General features: G+C 45.1%; 1 protein-coding gene across 2 annotated transcripts in view; it reads left to right on the top strand.

Annotated features, from left to right (window-relative positions):
- Nucleotides 1-15,996, top strand: part of tigara (TP53 induced glycolysis regulatory phosphatase a) — a 33,181-nt gene extending 17,185 nt beyond the window's left edge. The window contains exons 5-7 of one of the 2 annotated variants that reach the window (XR_005462296.1): nucleotides 13,611-13,721; nucleotides 14,713-15,342; nucleotides 15,452-15,996. Coding sequence is in view for 1 of the 2 variants with exons in the window: in XM_038811353.1 (XP_038667281.1) it covers nucleotides 13,611-13,721; nucleotides 14,713-15,174 (573 nt within the window). In the remaining variant the exon portion in view is untranslated. Of the gene's footprint in view, nucleotides 1-13,610; nucleotides 13,722-14,712 lie in introns of both variants that reach the window. The other variant, XM_038811353.1, reaches the window with a different exon arrangement.
- The last annotated feature ends 4,217 nt before the right edge of the window (nucleotides 15,997-20,213 follow it).

The raw sequence follows: 20,213 nt of genomic DNA on the forward strand, positions 1-20,213 counted from the left end.
CAGAACTTGTAAAACAAAAAGCTGCAACCGTTTAAAAAAGAAATAGCGGCCGCACTGCGCATGCGCACCGATCATCGTGCGCAATGCGGCCAAATTGGTTTTTTTTTTTACATGCTCGCGACCGCTTGCAGCTGGCGTTATGAAAAGCCGGCTGCTGCACGGGGATTTGCGCGATCGGGAGCGCCGCCTTCTACGGCTCCGCGGCCCTCCCAACACCCGCCTGCGACCCACCCACTGGTCGCGCCCCAGACTTTGAAGAACACTAATATAGTATTTCAGTTTTTTTCCCGGGTGAGAAATGTCTGACGGACACTAACTCCAGCTTCAACATTGATTCTTGTGGGAACCTACTTGGTTGCAATTTTCAGGAACACAGCCACAATTTGAAGTGAAAACTTTGTAATCAAAATTATTGTTTTTAATAATTGTTAATATTGAGTAATTAAAATGCTGGAACATTTTGAACTCTCATGTATTATGTTTCTCATATAAATTTATCTACAGCAATATTCCTGAGCTATGAAATGCAATTTTCAGTAAATATAATTTCAACCTTCTGTACTGAATTTCTACTTACAGATATTAATTACCCTAACAAAGGGGAGCTTTTACTTTTGCTGCAAATAAAAATAATCCAGTCTAAAACCAGTTCAAAATTGGAGGGATTTTAAAAAAAAATCTTTAATCCACGTTAAAATATATTATACAGGTGAAAGGAGACAAATGATGCATTATGATGTGGTGTAATTTGGTGTCTTGTATTAAATTATACACAAAGCTTGAAAGCTTCTAAGAATTTTTCATCAATGGAAATGTGTGATTTCCATACTGATCAAAGTAGGAGGGCGTCAACACATAGAAACATGTAGTGACGATTTAGGTTTGCCGTTTTCAGATAAGTAATTGCACAAACTTTGTTTCTCACAGTGTATCATATATTGCACTTATTGTAAATAAAGTAAATTTAAATAATAATGCAATTGGTGTTTTTAACATCATGCAGTGTATGAGTCCTTTTCCTGCAAAGGCCCAATGAGGTAACTTAAATGCAGTATTTGTTTGGTTGGCATGGCTGCCTCTGTGCCACTGTCAGTAGGTTCTGGGATAGTTGTGTTAACACTTAATTATCTATATTATAGTAAAACCAGCTTTTCAGTTGCCATGCAGCGTTTTGCAGAATTGCAAGAAACGTGTGAGGTTTTTCTGTGGAAGGTATGGGCTCTTCAATGAGAGTACAGAAACGTGCAGGTTATGGTAGAGTACTCCTGTTTAAATGCTGGTGAGTCTCTGTTATTGCACAAAGGCATAAACATCAAAGTATAACCTGCAAGTAAAGGTTAGAGGGTGGGAGATAATGGAGTTGGGGCATGCAGACATAATTTAGTCCCTATTTTAAGGCAATGCAGAAAGCTTGTTGCAGTTTGGAAAACAATTAAGAGATTATTAGCAGTAAACCCTGAAGAACAAGGAGGCACAAAGCTAAAGCACCATAGTACCACTAGAATCATAAAATGGAACGAGCATAGAAGGAGACCATTCATGTCTGTGCCGGCTTTCTGCAAGCACAATTCGGCTAGTCCCACTCCCTCACCATTACCCTGTAGTCCTGCAAAATGTTTTCTCTTCAGATAATTATCCTTTGGAAAGCCACAGTTTAATCTGCTTCCATCACACTCTCAGCAGTACATTCAGAATCTAACCCCACGCCACAGGAAAATGTTTTCCCTCATATTGCCTTTGTTTTTTGTACCATTTGGCCTCCTCCTGAGGTCCATAGCATCACAATACCAGTCTCCATTCAATTTGATTCAACCCGTGTAACATCAAGCAATGGCCGGATGCATCGGATAGCAGAGAATGTGTGCTCTGACAACATCCAGATCTCACCACACCCCTAACCAACTGTTCCGTACAGCTGCAACCCTGTTAAACATTGGACAATGCAAGAAATTTCCTGAGTATGTCCTGTCCAAAAAGCAGGAATTGTAGTAAAAAGGAGCACATCAAACATGCGTGTTAGGGAAAAAAAGTTCCAGAAAGAACTATAAAAAGCAAAAACCGAATAGAGGAAAAGAAATCCACGCAATGCAAAACTGGTGCGAAAAAGGACCAGAGTCACAGTCAGATGACAAACTGTCATTCAATGTACTGGCAATTGCAGGTGCAACAAAGCGTTACTGGGTCACTCCTTTACTGGACAGACAATCGGTGAAAATGGAGTTGGACACTGGAGCGGGAGATCTGTTGGTATCAGAAACTGTTTACCAAGAGAAACTTTGACATATCACCTTAAAACCATCTTAAGACAATACTAAACTAAGATACTGGGGTGGTTCCGTTGAAGGGCCATATTGATGTAAATATGCAGTGAAATGGACAGAATGCAGCCTTGTCCCTGCACAGCGGCAAAGGTAACTATCCAGCCCCAATGGGGAGAACCTGGCTGGAGAGAATAGAGCAAAACTGGGTCATGGTGAATCTCATGTCTGAGTCCGAAGCATGTCTACTGAGATTTCAAAGAAACATGCCATAGTCTTTAAAGAGCTGAGAAGCAAGAAAGAGATCTCGTTCAAACTAAAGATTAAGGGCAAAAGCCAAACAAGGTGCTTATAGGGTCGGTCAGTATTGCACACCATCAGGCCTAATGTCAAGCAAAATTAGAGAGGCTTGTCAAGAAGGGGATCCTTGAACCTGTAAATGTAAGTGGTTAGTCCACCTCATAGTACCCGTGATGAAGAAGGATGTTTCGGTACGAATATGTAGCTTTAAAGTCACTATCAAGTCACGGTTCTGTGTGCAGAGCAGTACCCTCAAGTTGATATATTTGCTGGGTTGTCTGGAGGCCAACATTTCAGTAAAGTTGACCTTAGTGGAACTTATCTCGAGATAAATGTGGTTCAGATTTGATCAATGGGGTTATTCAGATATAAATGGTTTCCATTTGGCATCACGTGCCATGGATCAAATTCTCAGCGGTCTAGAAGGATGATATCTTTGTCACTGGAAAGAACGAAGAACAGCACCTCCAAAATATAGATATTAGACTCCAGTGACTAGAGGATTGCTAGTATGCGAGGATAAATGTGAATCCTTCAAATCTTCTATAGAAAACTGTGGCGTGTCATAGCTGCAAAGGGACGGCACAAATCACCTTCAAAAGTAAAAGCTATGACTGAGGTGCCAGCACCTCAAACCATAAATAAAAGTTGTTCATTTTTGAGCTTATTAAACTAATTATGGAAGGTTTGTCCCTATTCTAGCAGCTATTCTCAAGCCTTTGCACAACTTATTATGCCAAAACAGAAAATGGAAATGGGTGGATCAGTGCGAGAAGGCCTTGGCACAAGCAAAAGAGGTATTATTAAAATCAAAAGTACTGGGAGTGGCCATGGATGAGTAGGTTGCACATTTAATAGCTCCCATCTGTGGCGGACTTTGGACCTTTCCCCCCTGGATTTTATGGGATAAATCGGTGAAGACTGAGACAGTGAAGAGAAATTCCCCATCCGGTCTATGAAGAATTGGACCAGAAGTCCCCGTGTGAGAAGACAAAGTCCTATAAGGAAGACGCAAGCCGAGCCGACAACGCGGGAAAGTATGGCGGAGAGCAAAGGCCGTGGGATGACGGCACAGTGGTCGATGGAGCAGCTGGTGGAGTTTTTTGAAGATTGCTACGCCAAGCTGAAGAAGGACATGCTGGATCCCATTAAGGCTTTGATTGATCAAGTTGTGCAGAATCAAGAGACCCACGGACGTGTGATCCAGGAGGTGGAGGAAAAAGGTGTCCGAGGATGAGGAGTACGTAACCGTGCTGGAGACCAAGGTGGAGATGATGAACGACTGCCAGAAAAGAATGCAGGAGAAGCTGGAGGACCTGGAAAACATGTCTAGGAGGCAGAATTTAGAATTGTTGGCCTCCCTGAAGATAGTGAGGGATCGGATGCGAGGACTTATGTGACGGACATATTGTAGAAGTTGATGGGGGCTGAGGCGTTCCATCGGCCCCTGGAAGTGGATAGAGCGCATGGAGCCCTCGCAAAGAAGCTCCGAACGAACGAGCCGCCAAAGGCGATGGTGGTATACTTTCACCGATTCCGGGACAAGGAACACGTTCTGCAGTGGGCCAGGAAGGAACGGGGCAGCAATTGGGAGAATTGTTTGTCCAAGTGGGGGGAGAGGAGACAGAACAATGGGGGAGACAGACTGCGTGGTGCCAGGGGCAGGCGCGATCAAGTCAGCATGGATCAGCTGACTCTCTGAAACGCAGTGGGGGGTGAGCAGCTGTTAAGCTGGAGCTTGACTTGGGGGTTGGGTTTCTAGTGTTGGGGGGGGGAGGGGGAGCTGCTTTGCTGACGGGAGGGAGGGGGGAGCTGCTTTGCTGACGGGGGGGGGGGACTGTTACTAGGGGACAAATGGGAGATCGGGAACGGCGAATGTCCGAGGTGGGGGGCTCGAGGTGGCGGAGGGCGCAAGCTAGAGGCTGACCTAAAAAGGGTGATGGCCTCAGGGCTGGACAGTAAGACCAGGGGGAGTAGCGATCTTGATCAACAATCAAGTGGCATTTGAGGCAGGGAGAATAGTGTTAGACAAGGGGGGGTAGGTACATAATGGTGAGTGGGAAGCTGGAGGGGGTGCGGGTGGTACTTGTGAACATGTATGCTCCGAATTGGGACGACGTGGAATTTGAGGTGGGTTTTAGGTAACATCCAGACTTAGTCACATAACCTGATCATGGGAGTAGACTTGTCATTGTCAACACAGTCATTGATCCGTAATTGGACCGGTCAAAATCCAGGACAGGGAGGAGGCCGGCTGCGGCCAAGGAATTGAAGGGGCTTATGGCACAGATGGGGGGAGTAGACCCATGGAAGTTTGCATGGCCAAGGGCAAAGGAGTTTTCCTTTTCTTCACATGTCCACAAGGTGTCATAATAGCCACTCATGTATATCATGAGATGCAGACAGGCAGTAATTGACACACATGATAACCAATGAACACACACGACACAGAACAACCAATCACCAGACAGGACACCACCTCTATAAAGCCCACAGGGCATTAAGGCTCTCCCTCTCACACAGGACACGGCTAGGGAGATAGTCACAGTGCACTGGCCAATGGACATCATCACCATGTGGTAGAGAGCTAGTCTGGTCAAGCCAGTAGGAGGCTATCAGGTTAATAGAGTGTCAACCCACAGCAGATTATGTACAGCAATCAGCAGCTTCAATAAAATAGTGTTGGACCATCTCCTGCGTTGGAAGTCTGTTTCTCGTTTTATTGCATCCAATTGCAGTCGATGTTAGACCAACACAGATAACACATCGCAAGGTATACTCTCGCATCGACTTTTTTATTCTGAGTTGGGCGCTAATACTGGAGGTGGTGGATACTGAGTACTCGGCAATCGCAGTGACGGATCATGCCCCGCATTGGGTGGATCTACGGGTTAGTGTGGAGAGAGGGCAATGCCCGCTGTGGAGACTGGATGTGGGGTTGCTAGCGGACGAAGCGATCTGTGGGTTGGTTAACAAGTCCATCCAGAACTACCTGGAAACAAATGATACGGGGGGAAGGTCTCCGCAGCGACGTTTTGGGAAGTTCTGAAGGGAGTGGTCAGAGGAGAATTAATCTCGACACGGGCCCACAGAGAAAAGGCATAACGGTAGTGGAGGAGATACTTCAGGTGGACAGGAGATACTTGGAGGCCCCAGACACAGGGTTACTGAGGGAGCGGTGGGGGGGGGGGGGCGTTTCATGAGTACAGGGGAAAGGCAAGCAGAACGTTGGCGCACCAGCTCAGGAAAAGGGAGGCGGCCAGGGAGATAGGCAAAGTAAAGAGTAGAGGCAGGAATACTGTCCTAGACCCAGCGGGGGTGAATTATATGAGTCGGAACCCCCGGCTGGGGTGGAGGGGATGAGGTAGCTTTTGGAGGTATACGAGGGGAGATGAGGATCTGGTGAAAGGACTGGGAACCCCAATTGAGATTGAGGAAATAATCAAGGGGCTGGAGGGCATACAGTCGGGCAAGGCCCCGGGGCCTGACAGCTACTCGGTGGAATTCTATGAGAAGTTTTCAGAGATATTGAGCCCACTGCTGGTGAGGACATTTAATGAAGCAAGAAAGAAGGGAGCCCCCCCCCCGCCCCAAAATGTCGCAGGCCTCGATTTCATTGATCCTGAAACCGGAGAAGTATCTGGAGCAGTGCGGGTCATACAGGCCGATTTCTCTACTGAATGTGGACGCCAAACTGCTGACTAAGGTACTGGCCACAAGGATAGAGGACTGTGTCCCGGGGGTGATAGGGGAAGACCAGATGGGATTTGTAAAGGGCAAGCAACTCGAGGCCAGTGTTCGAAGGCTTTTGAATGTTATTATGATGCCCTTAGAAGGAGGGGAGGTGGTGGTAGCAATGAATGCAGAGAAAGCTTTTGATCGGGTGGAGTGGAATTTCCTGTGGGAGGTGCTGGGAAGGTTTGGGTTTGGTGAGGGCTTTATTGACTGGGTGCGGTTGCTCTATCGGACACCAGTAGCGAGTGTGCGTATGAACCGGCTGGTAGACAAATGGAAGGGGACTTTAAGAGATGGGATGTGCTTCCGCTATCACTGGCGGGGAGGGTACAGACCGTGAAAATCATGGTCCTCCCCAGATTTCTGTTTGTCTTTCCGTGCCTCCCCATCTTCATCCCAAAGGCCTTTTTCAAGCGGGTGAATAAGATTATTTTGGGCTTTGTGTGGGTGGGCAAAACCCCGCGAATGTTGCTGGAGCGCAGTCGTGGGGAGGATGGGTTGGCGCTGCTGAACTTCTGCACCTACTACTGGCCGGCTAATAGAGCCAGGATTAGGAAGTGGGTAGCGGGGGAGGGGTTGGTATGGGAGCAGATGGAGGCGGCGTCATGCAAAGGCACCAGTTTCGGAGCACTGATAGCGGCACCTCTTGCATTCTCGCCGGCCCGATACTTTACAAGTCTGGTGGTGGTGGCGGCTCTGAGAATCTTGGGGCAATTGAGGAGATGTAAGAGAGTGGAGGGAGCATCGGTTTGGACCCCGATTTATAATAATCATCGGTTTGTACCGGGTAGGCTAGATGGTGGGTTCCGCAGGAATTAGAAGGATGGGCGATCTATTTATAGATGGGAGCTTTTCCAGCTTGAAAGCCTTGGAGGATAAATTTGAATTGCCTGCAGGGAACGGGTTTAGCTATTTGCAGGTGCGAGACTTCCTGAGAAAACAGGTGTCGGCCTTTCCGCTGCTGCCGCCACGGGGGATACGGATAGAGTAGTCTCCAGTACCTGGATGGGAGGGGGAAAGGGTTCAGATATTTACCAGGAGCTTTCGGAGGCGGAGGAACTCTGGTGGAGGCACTCAAGGGCAAGTGGGAGGACGAGCTAGGAGGAGAAATAGAGGCGGGTCTATGGGCGGATGCCCTAAGCAGGATTAATACCTCCTCATCGTGCGCCAGGCTCAGCCTGATAGAATTTAAGATAGTCCACCGGTCACATGACAGCAGCACGGATGAGCAAGTTTTTTGGGATAGAGGATAGGTGTGCGCGGGAAGCACATGTTTTGAGCATGCCCAAAGTTTAGAGAGTTTTGGCAGGGTTTTGCTAAGGCAATGTTCATGGTGCTAAAACACGGGTGGCGCCGAGTCCGGAGGTAGCTATCTTTGGAGTGTCGGAAAAGCTGGGAGTTTAGGGGGCGAAAGAGGCTGACGTCTTGGCCTTTACCTCCCTGGTAGCCTGGAGACAGATCTTGTTAATGTGGAAGGACTCGAAGCCCCTGAGTAGAGACCTGGGTTAGTGACATGGCTGGGTTTCTCAGTCTCGAGAAAATAAAGTTTGCTGTAAGAGGGTCAATGGTCGGGTTCATCCGGAGGTGGCAGCCGTTCGGGGAAAATTTAAAATGTCAGCAGATACAGTATTCCAAGGGGGAGGGTGATTGTCGTTTTATGGTTGGGGTGTGTAAAGATTGGGATGGGGGGAACGTTTATTATACCATGTTGATGTCATTGTTAATGTTATTTTTATGACATTTTCAAATACCTTAATAAAAATATTTTTTTAAAAATTGAAAGTACTGACACACTTTGATCCAAAGTTACCTTTGTAACTGGTTTGCAATACATCACCTTAACGAGGTGGGGACTGTAGTTTTTTTACAATGTCCAATGGTGAAAAGAAGCCAATAGCATTTGCATCAAGATCCTTGAACAAAGCAGAAATGAACTACATACAGATAGAGAAGGAAGCTCTAGGCATCATCTTGGGGATCCAATGTTTTTACCAATACCTATGTTGCGGAATTTTACTGCTTTCATATTATCAACCATTGGCAATGATATTGGGGTTGCACACCGGTATTCCATCTCTCGCAGCAAACTGGGTACAGCGATGGGCATTACTGTTGTCAGCTCATACCTATATGATAAAATATCATAAATCAAATCTCCATGGGAACACTGATGAGCTCTCCAGATTTCCTTTACCATCAACGCATAGTGCAATTGGTTATATTTTCTATTTTGAAGTATACGAGAAATAATTCACTTCTGTCAGAAGTTATGGACATGGTACTTCGTGCAAGACCACAGGAGGAGACCCGGAGTTGAAGCCATATGTTAACCGAAGACTCAAACTATCTACACAAGCTGGTTGTCTCTTCTGGGGAATGAGGGTCACCATTCCGCCGTTGTTAAGGAAATATGTCTTAAACCAACTTCATTGAAGGTCATTTTGGGATGGTATCGATGAAGGAGATGACGAACCTATTTTTGGTGACTGGGCTCGATAGGGGAGAAGGAGGGGTTTGGTCGTCATGTGCAAAAGTTGAAAACTTGCCTCCATTAGTATTATTACACCCATGGTAGATGGCCAGAAGGGCCATGGCAAAGAGGTTATATTGATTCTGCAGGACCATTGGAAAGATGGTCAGCGCGCAATCAAAGGCCTGAAGTTGCCATTATGAAGACGACGTCCTCAGAGTGAACAATAGAAAGACTGGGTGAGATATTTGCAAGATTCCGGATAACCAGAAAAATCTGTCAGTAACAAATGGGCCACAGTTTGTTTCACAGGAATTCATAGGTTAGCTAAAGGAGAACGGAATCCAACATCTCTGATCCACTCCATTTATCATCCTGCCACAAATGGGCTGGCTGAAAGATTTGTTTAAACAAGAAAGCATTCATTGAAGATAACGCGTGAGCACGGTTCACTCGAAATGATTAAGCCGATTCCTGTTGACACAGGAATACAAAACATTCAACACAGCATTTGATTTATTGAAGCCGCCTAAGACGAGTTATTGTTGAGAGGAAACAAAGTCAGGTTTTGCGATGTGAGAACGGGACTAAATACCATGTTTTTCAGAAAGGTCAGGAAGTGTTGGCAATGAACTACACCGCCAGTGAGAAGTGGATACCTGCCATCTTAGCACAGACAGAACCGGCCTACGCTGTTCAAACACGGGATGATGGAGTGTGGAGAAGAGACGCTGATCAATTTTTATCAATTGGAACGCCAGAGACCGAGTCAACCGAGAGTCTGCAACAAGCTGCCAAGTGAAGCCCTAGACATTCCTGAGAACCTGACAGTACCAGAAACAACTGTGGAGGACAGTACCCAGTTGAGGACACTTCAACACCGAATAAACCTGAAAACATGATATTGCCTCCGGTTGAGGCAATAACGGACGATGCACAAACGCAACCAAAAATACCAGAGGCTACAGTCAACACGAAAAAGCGACGCCTGAGCTTCGGCGACCGACACAGGAGTCGAAGGTCTCCAAAACGTGGAACTTATTGACTGTTGTGTTTGTTAACTACATATTTTTATAAATAAATTTAGAGTGCCCAATTCATTTTTTTCCAATTAAGGGACAATTAGCATAGCCAGTTCACCTACCCTGCACATCTTTGATTTCTGGGGTGAGCCCCCCTTAGACACTGGGAGAATGTGCAAACTCCACACGGACAGTGACCCAGGGCTGGGATCAAACCCAGTCCTCGGTGCCTTGAGACAACAGTGCTAACGACTGCACCACCTTGTCACCTATGTATTATAAATCTTGATAACATTACACTGTGTTTCATTGCAGGAACCTCTGATGTAAAAGGGGAGGAATGTGTTGTGTATTCATCTTTTTCCCAGTGGGAACAAGGTCACTTTAAGAGTTCAGTCACGTGGTGTGCTGATGTAATCGGCTATTTGAACAGGCTAACAGTTAGCCGACGCTCGCAGCCTGTGTTGAAACACCTTCCCCAATGAAGCCTTGTTTGTACCTTTGTCTGCAAGTTTCTCTTTTAAAATACACCATTCTGGTTTGGACTGACAAGTGACAAGTAACAATTGTGCTACACAAGCGTCAGCCAATGACCATCCCCAACAATAGAGAATCATAACCATCTCCTCATGGTATTCAGTGGGATTGCAAGTGCTGAATGTCCCATCCTCAACATCCTGAGACTCACCATTAACCAGAAATCTAACTGGAATTGCCTTTAAATGCAGTGGCTACAAGAGCAGGTCAGAAGCTGGGAATTCTGTGCCGAGTAACTGCCCCTTTGCATCCCTAAAGGCTGTCCACAAACTAAAAGGCACAAGTAGGAGTGTGATGGAATACTCTCCACTTGTCAAAATAAGTGCATCTCCAGCAACACTCTAAGCTTCACACCATCCAGCACCCCATACACCAACTTAAGCATTCATTCCCACCTCCACCAACATGTAGTGTCAGCAGGATGTACTGCCGCAACTTGCCAAGCCTCCTTTGACAGCACTCTTCAAAATTTGATCTCTACCATTTTGAAAGACCACAGCCACAGACACATGGGAACACCCAACTACAAGTTTCTCTTCAAGTCACATATCATCCTGACTTAGAACTATGTCCTATTCCTTCACTTTTACTAGGTCAAAATCCTGGAACCATGGATCTACTTGCACCACATAGACTCCAGCAGTTAAAGAAAGCAGCTGACATCACCTTCTCAAAGGCAATTACAGCTGGGCAATAAATTCTGCTCTTCCTCTATTTTTTAGATTAGCTGAGTGGGCAGCACGGTGGCACAGTGGTTAGCACTGCTGCCTCACATCGCCAGGGACCGTGTTTCAATTCCAGCCTGGGGGGGCGGGGGGCGGTCTGTGTGGGTTTCCTCTCACCATCCAAAGATGTGCTGGTTACGTGGATTGACAATGCTAAATTGCCCCTTAGTTTCCAAAGATGTTTAGGTTAGGTGGGGTTAGGGTGGAGAAAGTGAACCTTTCAGAGGGTCAGTGCAGGCTTGATGGGCCAAATGGTCTCCTGAACTGTGGGGTTCTACAACAAATAAATGAGGACTTGCCAGCTACTCGCCAAACAACTGCATCCCTGACACCACTTTAACTTATAGGGAGTTACCGCAATTGTTTTACTTATCTGTCATTCCCTATATAATTTCAGATTTTAATTTACTGAAACATTCAGAATCTTTTAATGTTGCTATACCTTTTTATTTAATTTTAACTTTATCCCTAGATTCAATTAATTAAGTTTTATGCTAAATTAATTTGGAGTTGATTATTTTCATTTGAAAATAATAATTGAATGCTAATCATATGAATTATAAAATTGCCTTTAGTTTTAGGCTAAATTAATTTGTAGTTGATTAATTTTATTTGAAATTAAAATTAAGAACTTAACAATGTGCTCACCCCAACATAAATCTTTGTTCTGTGATATGACTCTGCGCTACGTCCCTTTCTCTCACCACTGCTCTCTCCCGCTGTGCTTTGCTGCTCAATCCCGCTGTGCTTTGCTGCTCAATCCCGCTGTGCTTTGCTGCTCTATCCCGCTGTGCTTTGCTGCTCTATCCCGCTATGCTTTACTGCTCTCTCCCGCTGTGCTTTGCTGCTCTATCCCGCTGTGCTTTACTGCTCTCTCCCGCTGTGCTTTGCTGCTCTATCCCGCTGTGCTTTGCTGCTCTCGCCCGCTGTGCTTTGCTGCTTTCTCCCGCTGTGCTTTGCTGCTCTCGCCTGCTGTGCTTTACTGCTCTCGCCCTCTGTGCTTTACTGCTCTCGCCCGCTGTGCTTTGCTGCTCTATCCCGCTGTGCTTTGCTGCTCTTGCCCGCTGTGCTTTGCTGCCTTCTCCCGCTGTGCTTTGCTGCTCTCGCCTGCTCTGCTTTACTGCTCTCGCCCGATGTGCTTTGCTGCTCTCTCCCGCTGTGCTTTGCTGCTCTCGCCTGCTGTGCTTTACTGCTCTCGCCCGATGTGCTTTGCTGCTCTCGCCTGCTGTGCTTTGCTGCTCTATCCCGCTGTGCTTTGCTGCTCTATCCCGCTGTGCTTTGCTGCTCTCTCCCGCTGTGCTTTGCTGCTCTCTCCCGCTGTGCTTTGCTGCTCTCTCCTGCTGTGCTTTGCTGCTCTCTCCCGCTGTGCTTTGCTGCTCTCCCTCGCTGTGCTTTACTGCTCTCGCCCTCTGTGCTTTGCTGCTCTCGCCCGCTGTGCTTTGCTGCTCTCGCCCGATGTGCTTTGCTGCTCTCTCCCGCTGTGCTTTGCTGCTCTCGCCTGCTGTGCTTTACTGCTCTCGCCCTCTGTGCTTTACTGCTCTCGCCCGCTGTGCTTTGCTGCTCTATCCCGCTGTGCTTTGCTGCTCTCGTCCGCTGTGCTTTGCTGCCTTCTCCCGCTGTGCTTTGCTGCTCTCGCCTGCTGTGCTTTACTGCTCTCGCCCGATGTGCTTTGCTGCTCTATCCCGCTGTGCTTTGCTGCTCTATCCCGCTGTGCTTTGCTGCTCTCTCCCGCTGTGCTTTGCTGCTCTCTCCCGCTGTGCTTTGCGGCTCTCTCCCGCTGTGCTTTGCTGCTCTCCCTCGCTGTGCTTTACTGCTCTCGCCCTCTGTGCTTTGCTGCTCTCGCCCGCTGTGCTTTGCTGCTCTCGCCCGCTGTGCTTTGCTGCTCTCTCCCGCTGTGCTTTGCTGCTCTCGCCCGCTGTGCTTTGCTGCTCTCGCCCGCTGTGCTTTGCTGCTCTCACCTGCAGTGCTTTGCTGCTCTCGCCCTCTGTGCTTTGCTGCTCTCGCCCACTGTGCTTTGCTGCTCCCCTCCCGCTGTGCTTTGCTGCGCTCGCCCGCTGTGCTTTGCTGCTCTCGCCCGCTGTGCTTTGCTGCTCTCGCCTGCAGTGCTTTGCTGCTCTCGCCCTCTGTGCTTTGCTGCTCTCGCCCGCTGTGCTTTGCTGCTCTCTCCCGCTGTGCTTTGCTATCCTTCCACTGCTTTACCGCTCTGCAGCTTTTGGTGTTTTTTGCACTGTTTTTAAAGGCACTGTTCTCTCAGAGCTTTGTTGCTCAGGTGGAAGGATGTGATTTTCGGGTGTTGGTTTCGATGAGCAGTTCACATGTTACTTATGGACAAATTAATTAATAATAGGTAAAGCTTAACTAAGGAAGTGAAGCAGTTACATAAAAAATGCACTTAATGAATTATTTCCTTTTTATATGTTCCATTTCTTTGAAAGCAACCGTTCAATGTAGTTATGTAGAATTCTGCAATTGCTGATTCAATAAGTGCATTACATTTTTTTCCCAAATTACAGAGCATACTTATTATTATCACTGGCAACTTTAATCCTGATTTTGTTCCTAGAAATATGGGATTGTTGAAGGAAAGCCACTGAGTGAATTAAGGGCACTGGCAAAAGCTGCAGGGCAGAAATGCCCTAATTTTACTCCTCCGGGAGCAGAGACTGTGGATGATGTAAGTCATGTATTAATGGATGGATGTGCAGATCACAGGCTTAAAACATACACTATTTGAACCACGCAGATTTAAATTAGTACTTGGATTGAATTCATATAGGCTATGCACCTAAAATTGATTCAAAATTAATTGGAGAAATAGATTTGGTTTTATTACTAACGAAGTATAAAATCTCCATATTCCTCTGATCTGCTTTTAGTAAGTAAATGTCTTTATCTCGGACACTGCCTGGGGTTTTCCAGTCCTGCCTATTGTAGGACCAGAAATTCTTGCCCAAAGTCAAATTTTCCATTATGCCTGTCATGATTCTCACCACAGGTGAAACTGGAAAATCCTGGCCCCTGTCTCAGTTATATATTCAGCCTTGGCCCCGTGTTACTCTGTAAGGGGTGTGATGAGAAGGCTTTTTGTTATGATTTCCTAGGTCGTGTTGAGAAAAAGGGCTAGATGCTAGTGTTCAAGTTTCATTAACCACTCTACAACTTGTTTCAAATTAGAAAGTTCCCCATTCCTATCACTGAACTTCTATGACTGGTTCAGTTCAAATTTTGCTGAGCTCAATAATGAGACACCATTACATCAGATTTCCCGTCTTTAAATGTACAAACATCAATTCTACTTTCTTAAACTGATATGTGGGGAACATAATTCTGCTAGCCAGCAGTCCGAGCTACAGAATTGAATAGACATTCCTCGATGTATGTTGTTCGAATTTAACTGAACAGCAGTCTCTTAATATAACATATGCAAGCCTGATTCCCTCTTAAACTAAATAGCTAAAAATGTTTAAACATAATAGCTAGTATATGTGTTGGAAATGTATGCTCTGATGCTGCGAATGCTATGATATGTAGTCTTCATATTGCATTTACTGACGCAGTGTTGGTGAGAAAGTTGTTTTGCAAATGAGGATCAGTAGTAGGAAATGTTTCTCTGAATATTTTGCATCTGTGACACCTTGGGTGACAATTCTCTGTTTGTTTTACAGGTTCAAGCTCGAGCAAAGGATTTTTTCTATTATTTATGTCACCTTTTGACACAAACAGGAAAAGATAACAGTGTACCAGATCAGATTGACTCAACTGCTGAGCATTCAGGAGACTTTCACACTCCATTAGAAAGTGTCAGCAGTGTGGACTCTCACATCTGTGACATAAATGATGGCAATTCAGACAATGCTAAAGATCTGATTGCTAATGTACTTGTAGTCAGTCATGGTGGATTTATGCTACAGTGGATTAGGCATTTTGTAGAGGACCTGAAATGTCCTTTACCTCCATCCTTTGACCCGTCCAAGGCTTTTTCTGTCTGTCCAAATGCAGGAATAAGCCGTTTTGTCATTACTTTTGATCAGGTAGTGAGCTCTTCTCCTCAGATAGTGTGTGATTATTTGTATAAATGCAGCCACCTTGATGGCATAGGTGTTCAACAGGATGTATTTTCAATCTGAGCCCATAGTGATAAATTATCCTTCGTCAGGTGTGTTATTGTAAGAGTATTTGCCAGAATAGAGATTTGATTGCTAAAATCAGTCTCTGATTAAAAGCTGTGATTATGATAAACCCAAATTAATTTCTTCAGAACAAAAGCAAAATATTGCAGATGCTGGAAATCTGAAATAAAAACAGAAAATTCTGGAAATACTCAGCAGGTCAGGCAGCAAATGTTCATCAACCTAAAACGTTGACTGTTTCCCTATCTCCAAGAATTCTGCCTGACCTGCTGAATATTTCCAGAATTTTCCTTTTTAATTTGTCTTTTTCGACTTTCACTCTGGTATATTAAAATAGTGCAGCAAAACCTTTATTTATTTTAGTAAACGACCTGTTAATATTTCCTTTCATATAGCATGGAGATTTTTCATCTCGGTGCGAATTGTCATTTAATTTCCTTACTGAGGGAAAGCATTCTATAATTTATTGCTTGAAGCCTATGGTTACTGATTGACCCTGTGATAAATTCCTCACAACAGATGGGCCATTTGGTACAGAAATATTGTAGCAATTGTGCAGCATTAGAAACCAGGAGGGTAAGAATGAAACTTGTGTACCAATGACATTATAAAGTGCAATATTCATCGATTTCGAAGCACCTTGAAAAGCCTTGTCACCACCGATTGAAAATCTAAAGGTATAGATGCTTTGAACTGTTTACCTTTTGCATGTTGATATAAAGAAAATACAATTGTTACACCTGAAAACTGAGATGAATAAATAAACTTCATTGGACAATTATGTATGCTACAATAAAGATGAGGATAAAATACCATGTAGCATATCGTGACATGATTTTTTTTTACCTTTTACTGAGTATCTAAGTTCTACTTTAACAGTTAACATGGTGCAGTGCTTCTACAGCTCACAGAGCTGGGACCTGTATCCTCACAGGATGGAGCATTAGCAAGAAGAAACCAGGTGCACGGTGAGGTGGAAGAGGCAAATTGCACTAGAATAAGGAATAGTTCAGAAATATTAGGGATCAAATGAGAAGGTGTGCAAGATGGGTTTGGAATGCATATGGTTGATAAGTAAGGGTTGCTGGGCTGCAACCACAAGTCACCACAGGACTGTGATATGGCAACCGCAGAAGACCTGGCTCGAAGGAGAGGATCGAGAACTTAATTTTTATTTTACATAGAATTTACCACCTCCATGCCAAAACCGAACCGAACATCTTAGACATACATGATCTACAGTTTGAAGATGACTACAGTGTAATTGCTCACTCTGCTCCAGATTTGCAAGCCACTCAATCTCTCCCAATTCCACATAAAAGATACTGGGTCTCCTTGAATGTTGCTGAAACAAAGCTCCAAATCAAGCCACAACCAAATATTCCACCTCCTTTTTTGTTGAAGGACAGACTCTGAACCCTTCCCATGCAGTCTCCTCTCTCAAAAGGCCACCATTGAGGAAAACCAACATCAGACCAACTGCATCAGCTCAGCCTTCTACCAATTGCGACAATAGGTGTTTGGCAACAGAGCTTTGCAAGTCATGCATGTCCTGGTGTACAGAGTTATTGTCACCACACTCTACTTCAGTGCGACCTGGACTGTGTATTAGTGACATAATGAGTGCTGGAGAAATTCCATCAGCAATGTCTGCCTCATCCTCTGGATTCAATGAGAGACCATGAAACAAACGCTAATGTCTTTCCTGAAGCCAGCTCAACAAGCATTCAGACAAAACTCCTGCAAAATCAACTTTGATAAGCATGACTGTGATGAATGTAGGATTTCAAAGTAAGGGTTAAAAGCCTGGGTTACAGTGTGTTTGCTGCAGTCATGTTTTTAAAAGAATCTTGGCTTGAAAGACAACAAAGATTTTAGAAGACCGAGGTGAAATTAATTAACCATCCAAAAAGCTTGGGCTAATGCAATTTAATTTTGATTAAGAGGATTCCCTGGCGAGTTGATCAGTTTTCAGCTTGGTGAGATAATGTGTTGCTGGGTGGAGATAAGGCATCAGGTGTTTTTTGGAAAAGCATTTTTCAGTTTCAGTTCTGATCTGGCTGAAGGTGTGCACAGTGAAACAGTTCTGCTCTCACTATAAGTTAGTTAAAATAAATTAACTGTATTTAAAGCAGCACAGACTTGTCTGAGGACAAGGGAGAGCTGAAACAAGCCAGTTGAAAATAGCTTTTGAAGACATCCAGCCAGGGTTTCTGCAGGGGTCGGACCGGAGACGGATCTGTTTCATAAAGCAGTGTCAAGAGATCTCTTTCTCCAAGATTAACTCTGTAAAGCAAGTATTCTCTGTACCATTGGCATTTAGGGTGGATTGAGAGCTGGGATGGTCTATTTTCTTGTTGTTTAATTGAGAATAAAGATAGCAATTAAGGATTCAGTGTTGAGTAGTATTGGTTAAGGGATAATTGTAAGCTATTTCCAGGTGTGATTTTTAAAATATAAATTTAGAGTACCCAATTCAGTTTTTCCAATTAAGGGCGATTTAGCGTGGCCAATCCACCTAGCCTGCACACCTTTGGGTTGTGGGGCGAAACCCATGCAAACACGGGGAGAATGTGCAAACTCCACAAGGACAGTGACCCAGAGCCGGGATCGAACCTGGGAACTCAGTGTCGTGAGGCACCATGTTAACCACCGTACTGCTGACCAGGTGTGCTGTTAAATATTTTAATACTCTTAGTAATAAAGTTTGTTTTAATATACCATCTTTTTTTTGGTGCAATCATTCCTGGAGCGAAGATTCCTTTCTTCACAGTCTTAAAAAATGAAAACAGAATATTGGGGTTTTGGTCCAGTATCCCAGCCACTCGTGGGGTCTGGTCTGGGACATAGTAGGACATTGTCCAGGTGGTGGAAAAGCATCTCCCTAACCAGGTCCTAAATGACCAACATCTGATAATCTTTGTCACAAGTCAGCTTACATTAACACTGCAATGAAGTTACTGTGAACAGCCCCTAGTCGCTACACTCCGGCGCCTGTTCGGGTTCACAGAGGGAGAATTGAGAATGTCCAATTCACCTAACAGCATAGGGAGAAGAAAGAAAATGCTTCAAAGACACGCTGAAACTCTTCATGAAACACAACAGCATTGACATTAATGAGTAGGAACAGTTTGTTACCACTTATTCAAAATAGCGGTAAATTGTCCATCAAGCTGCATCATACTTTGAGCCAAACGCCAATAATGAGGCAGAGCAGTGGCAATGAAGGAAAGAAAAGGAAGCAAATTCTGCACTTTGGAGCCCAAAGGTATGCGGGCTGAGAACTGACCTATTCAATTACAGGCCCCCTCATCACCCTGACCCTGTTGGCACTAAATTTCCAAGCTCCTCCACTTTAACTTTCTCAACCTTGTATTTAAATCCTCGGTGGCCTTGCCCATCCCAGTCTCTAGCTTTCCCAAAACTCTCGGTTCCCTTTGCTCTTGTGCCAACCCCATTCCCTTCATCCCACCATTAGCAGCCATGATTGCAGCCAACAGGTCTCCTCATCTGGATTTCCTTCTTTAAACACCTCTTTGCCATCTCATCTTTCAAAACTCTTTAAGACCGATTTCCTTGACCAAACTGATGGTCACTGTCCAACTATCCCCTTCTCTGGCTCTGCATCCATTTTTTTCTAATGCATCTGTGAAGTGTCCTGGTACATTTCCTGTGTTAAAGATGCAGTATGAATGGAAGTGTTGTTTTAGTTGCTATATTGCCCGACTCCCACCAACATTTTGGAAATCATATAGTTATACTTGATATACTCTCTCTTATACCATTTCATTCCCACTTTTTGATTTTTTTCCCCATTCATGGATGTGAGCGTCAAAGGCTAGAACAGTATCTTTTGCCCTTCCCTAATTCCTCATGAGAAGTTGGAGGTGAGCCACTTTATTGAACTGCTGCCATCCATGTGGTGTATGTAGGTACACCCACAGTGCTGTTGGGAAGTTCTAGGATTTTGATCCAGCAACAATGAAGGAATGGCTATATAGTTCCAAGTCAAGATGGTGTGTGGCTTGGAGGGGAGCTTGCAGGTGATGGTGTTCCTAAGTATGTGCTGCTCTTGTCCTACATGGTAGAGATCACGAGTTTGGAAAGTGCTTGGAGGAGCCTTGGTGAGTTGCTACAGTGCATCTTGTAGATTGTGTACACTGCTGCTACTGTACACCAGTAGATGGACTGATTGTTGAATGTGGTGGATGGGGTGCCAATCAAGCAGGCAGATTTGTTTTTGAGCTTCTTGAGGACTGTTGGAGCTGCACTCATCCAGGCAAGCGGAGAGTATTCCTTCACACTCCTGATTTGTGGATGGTGGTCAGAATTTGGAGAGCCGGGAGGTAAATTACTTGAATTACAAAATTCCCAGCCTCTGACCTGTTCTTGTAGTCATAGTACTTAAGACTGCTCGAGTTCAGTTTCTAGCCAATGGTAACATCGCGCCCCCCCCCCCCCCCCCCCCCCCCCGTGGATATTGATAGTGGGGGATTCAGCAATGGTAGCGCCATTGAATGTCATGGCAACATTCATTGCCTGGCATTTGTGTGGCGCAAATGTTATTTGCCTCTTGCCAGCACAATATTGTCCAGATCCTGCTGCATATGGACACAGATGGCTTCAGTATCTGAGGTGTTACAAATTATGCTGAACATGGTGCAATTATCACAAACATCCCCACTTCTGATCTTATGATGAAGGGAAAGTTATTGATAAAAGCATTGAAGATGGTTGAGGCTAGGGCACTACCCTGAGGAACTTCTCCAGTGACGGCCTGGAACTGAGATGATTGACTTCCAACAACCACTACCATCTTCCTTTGTGATGATATGACAACCAGTGGAGAGTTTTCCCTCTGAATCCTATTTCATGGCTGAAGCTGGTTGCATGGGTGTGCTGGACTCATTGAGGATGGGAATATTTGTGTAGCCTCCTCCTGTTGTTAATTATTTAATTGTCCCCCATCATGACTGGATGTGGCAGGACTGCCGAGCTTAGATTTGATCTGTTGACTATGAGATTGCTTAGCTCTG

Source organism: Scyliorhinus canicula, chromosome 11 (assembly GCF_902713615.1).
Source record: "Scyliorhinus canicula chromosome 11, sScyCan1.1, whole genome shotgun sequence".
Lineage (NCBI taxonomy): Eukaryota > Metazoa > Chordata > Chondrichthyes > Carcharhiniformes > Scyliorhinidae > Scyliorhinus > Scyliorhinus canicula.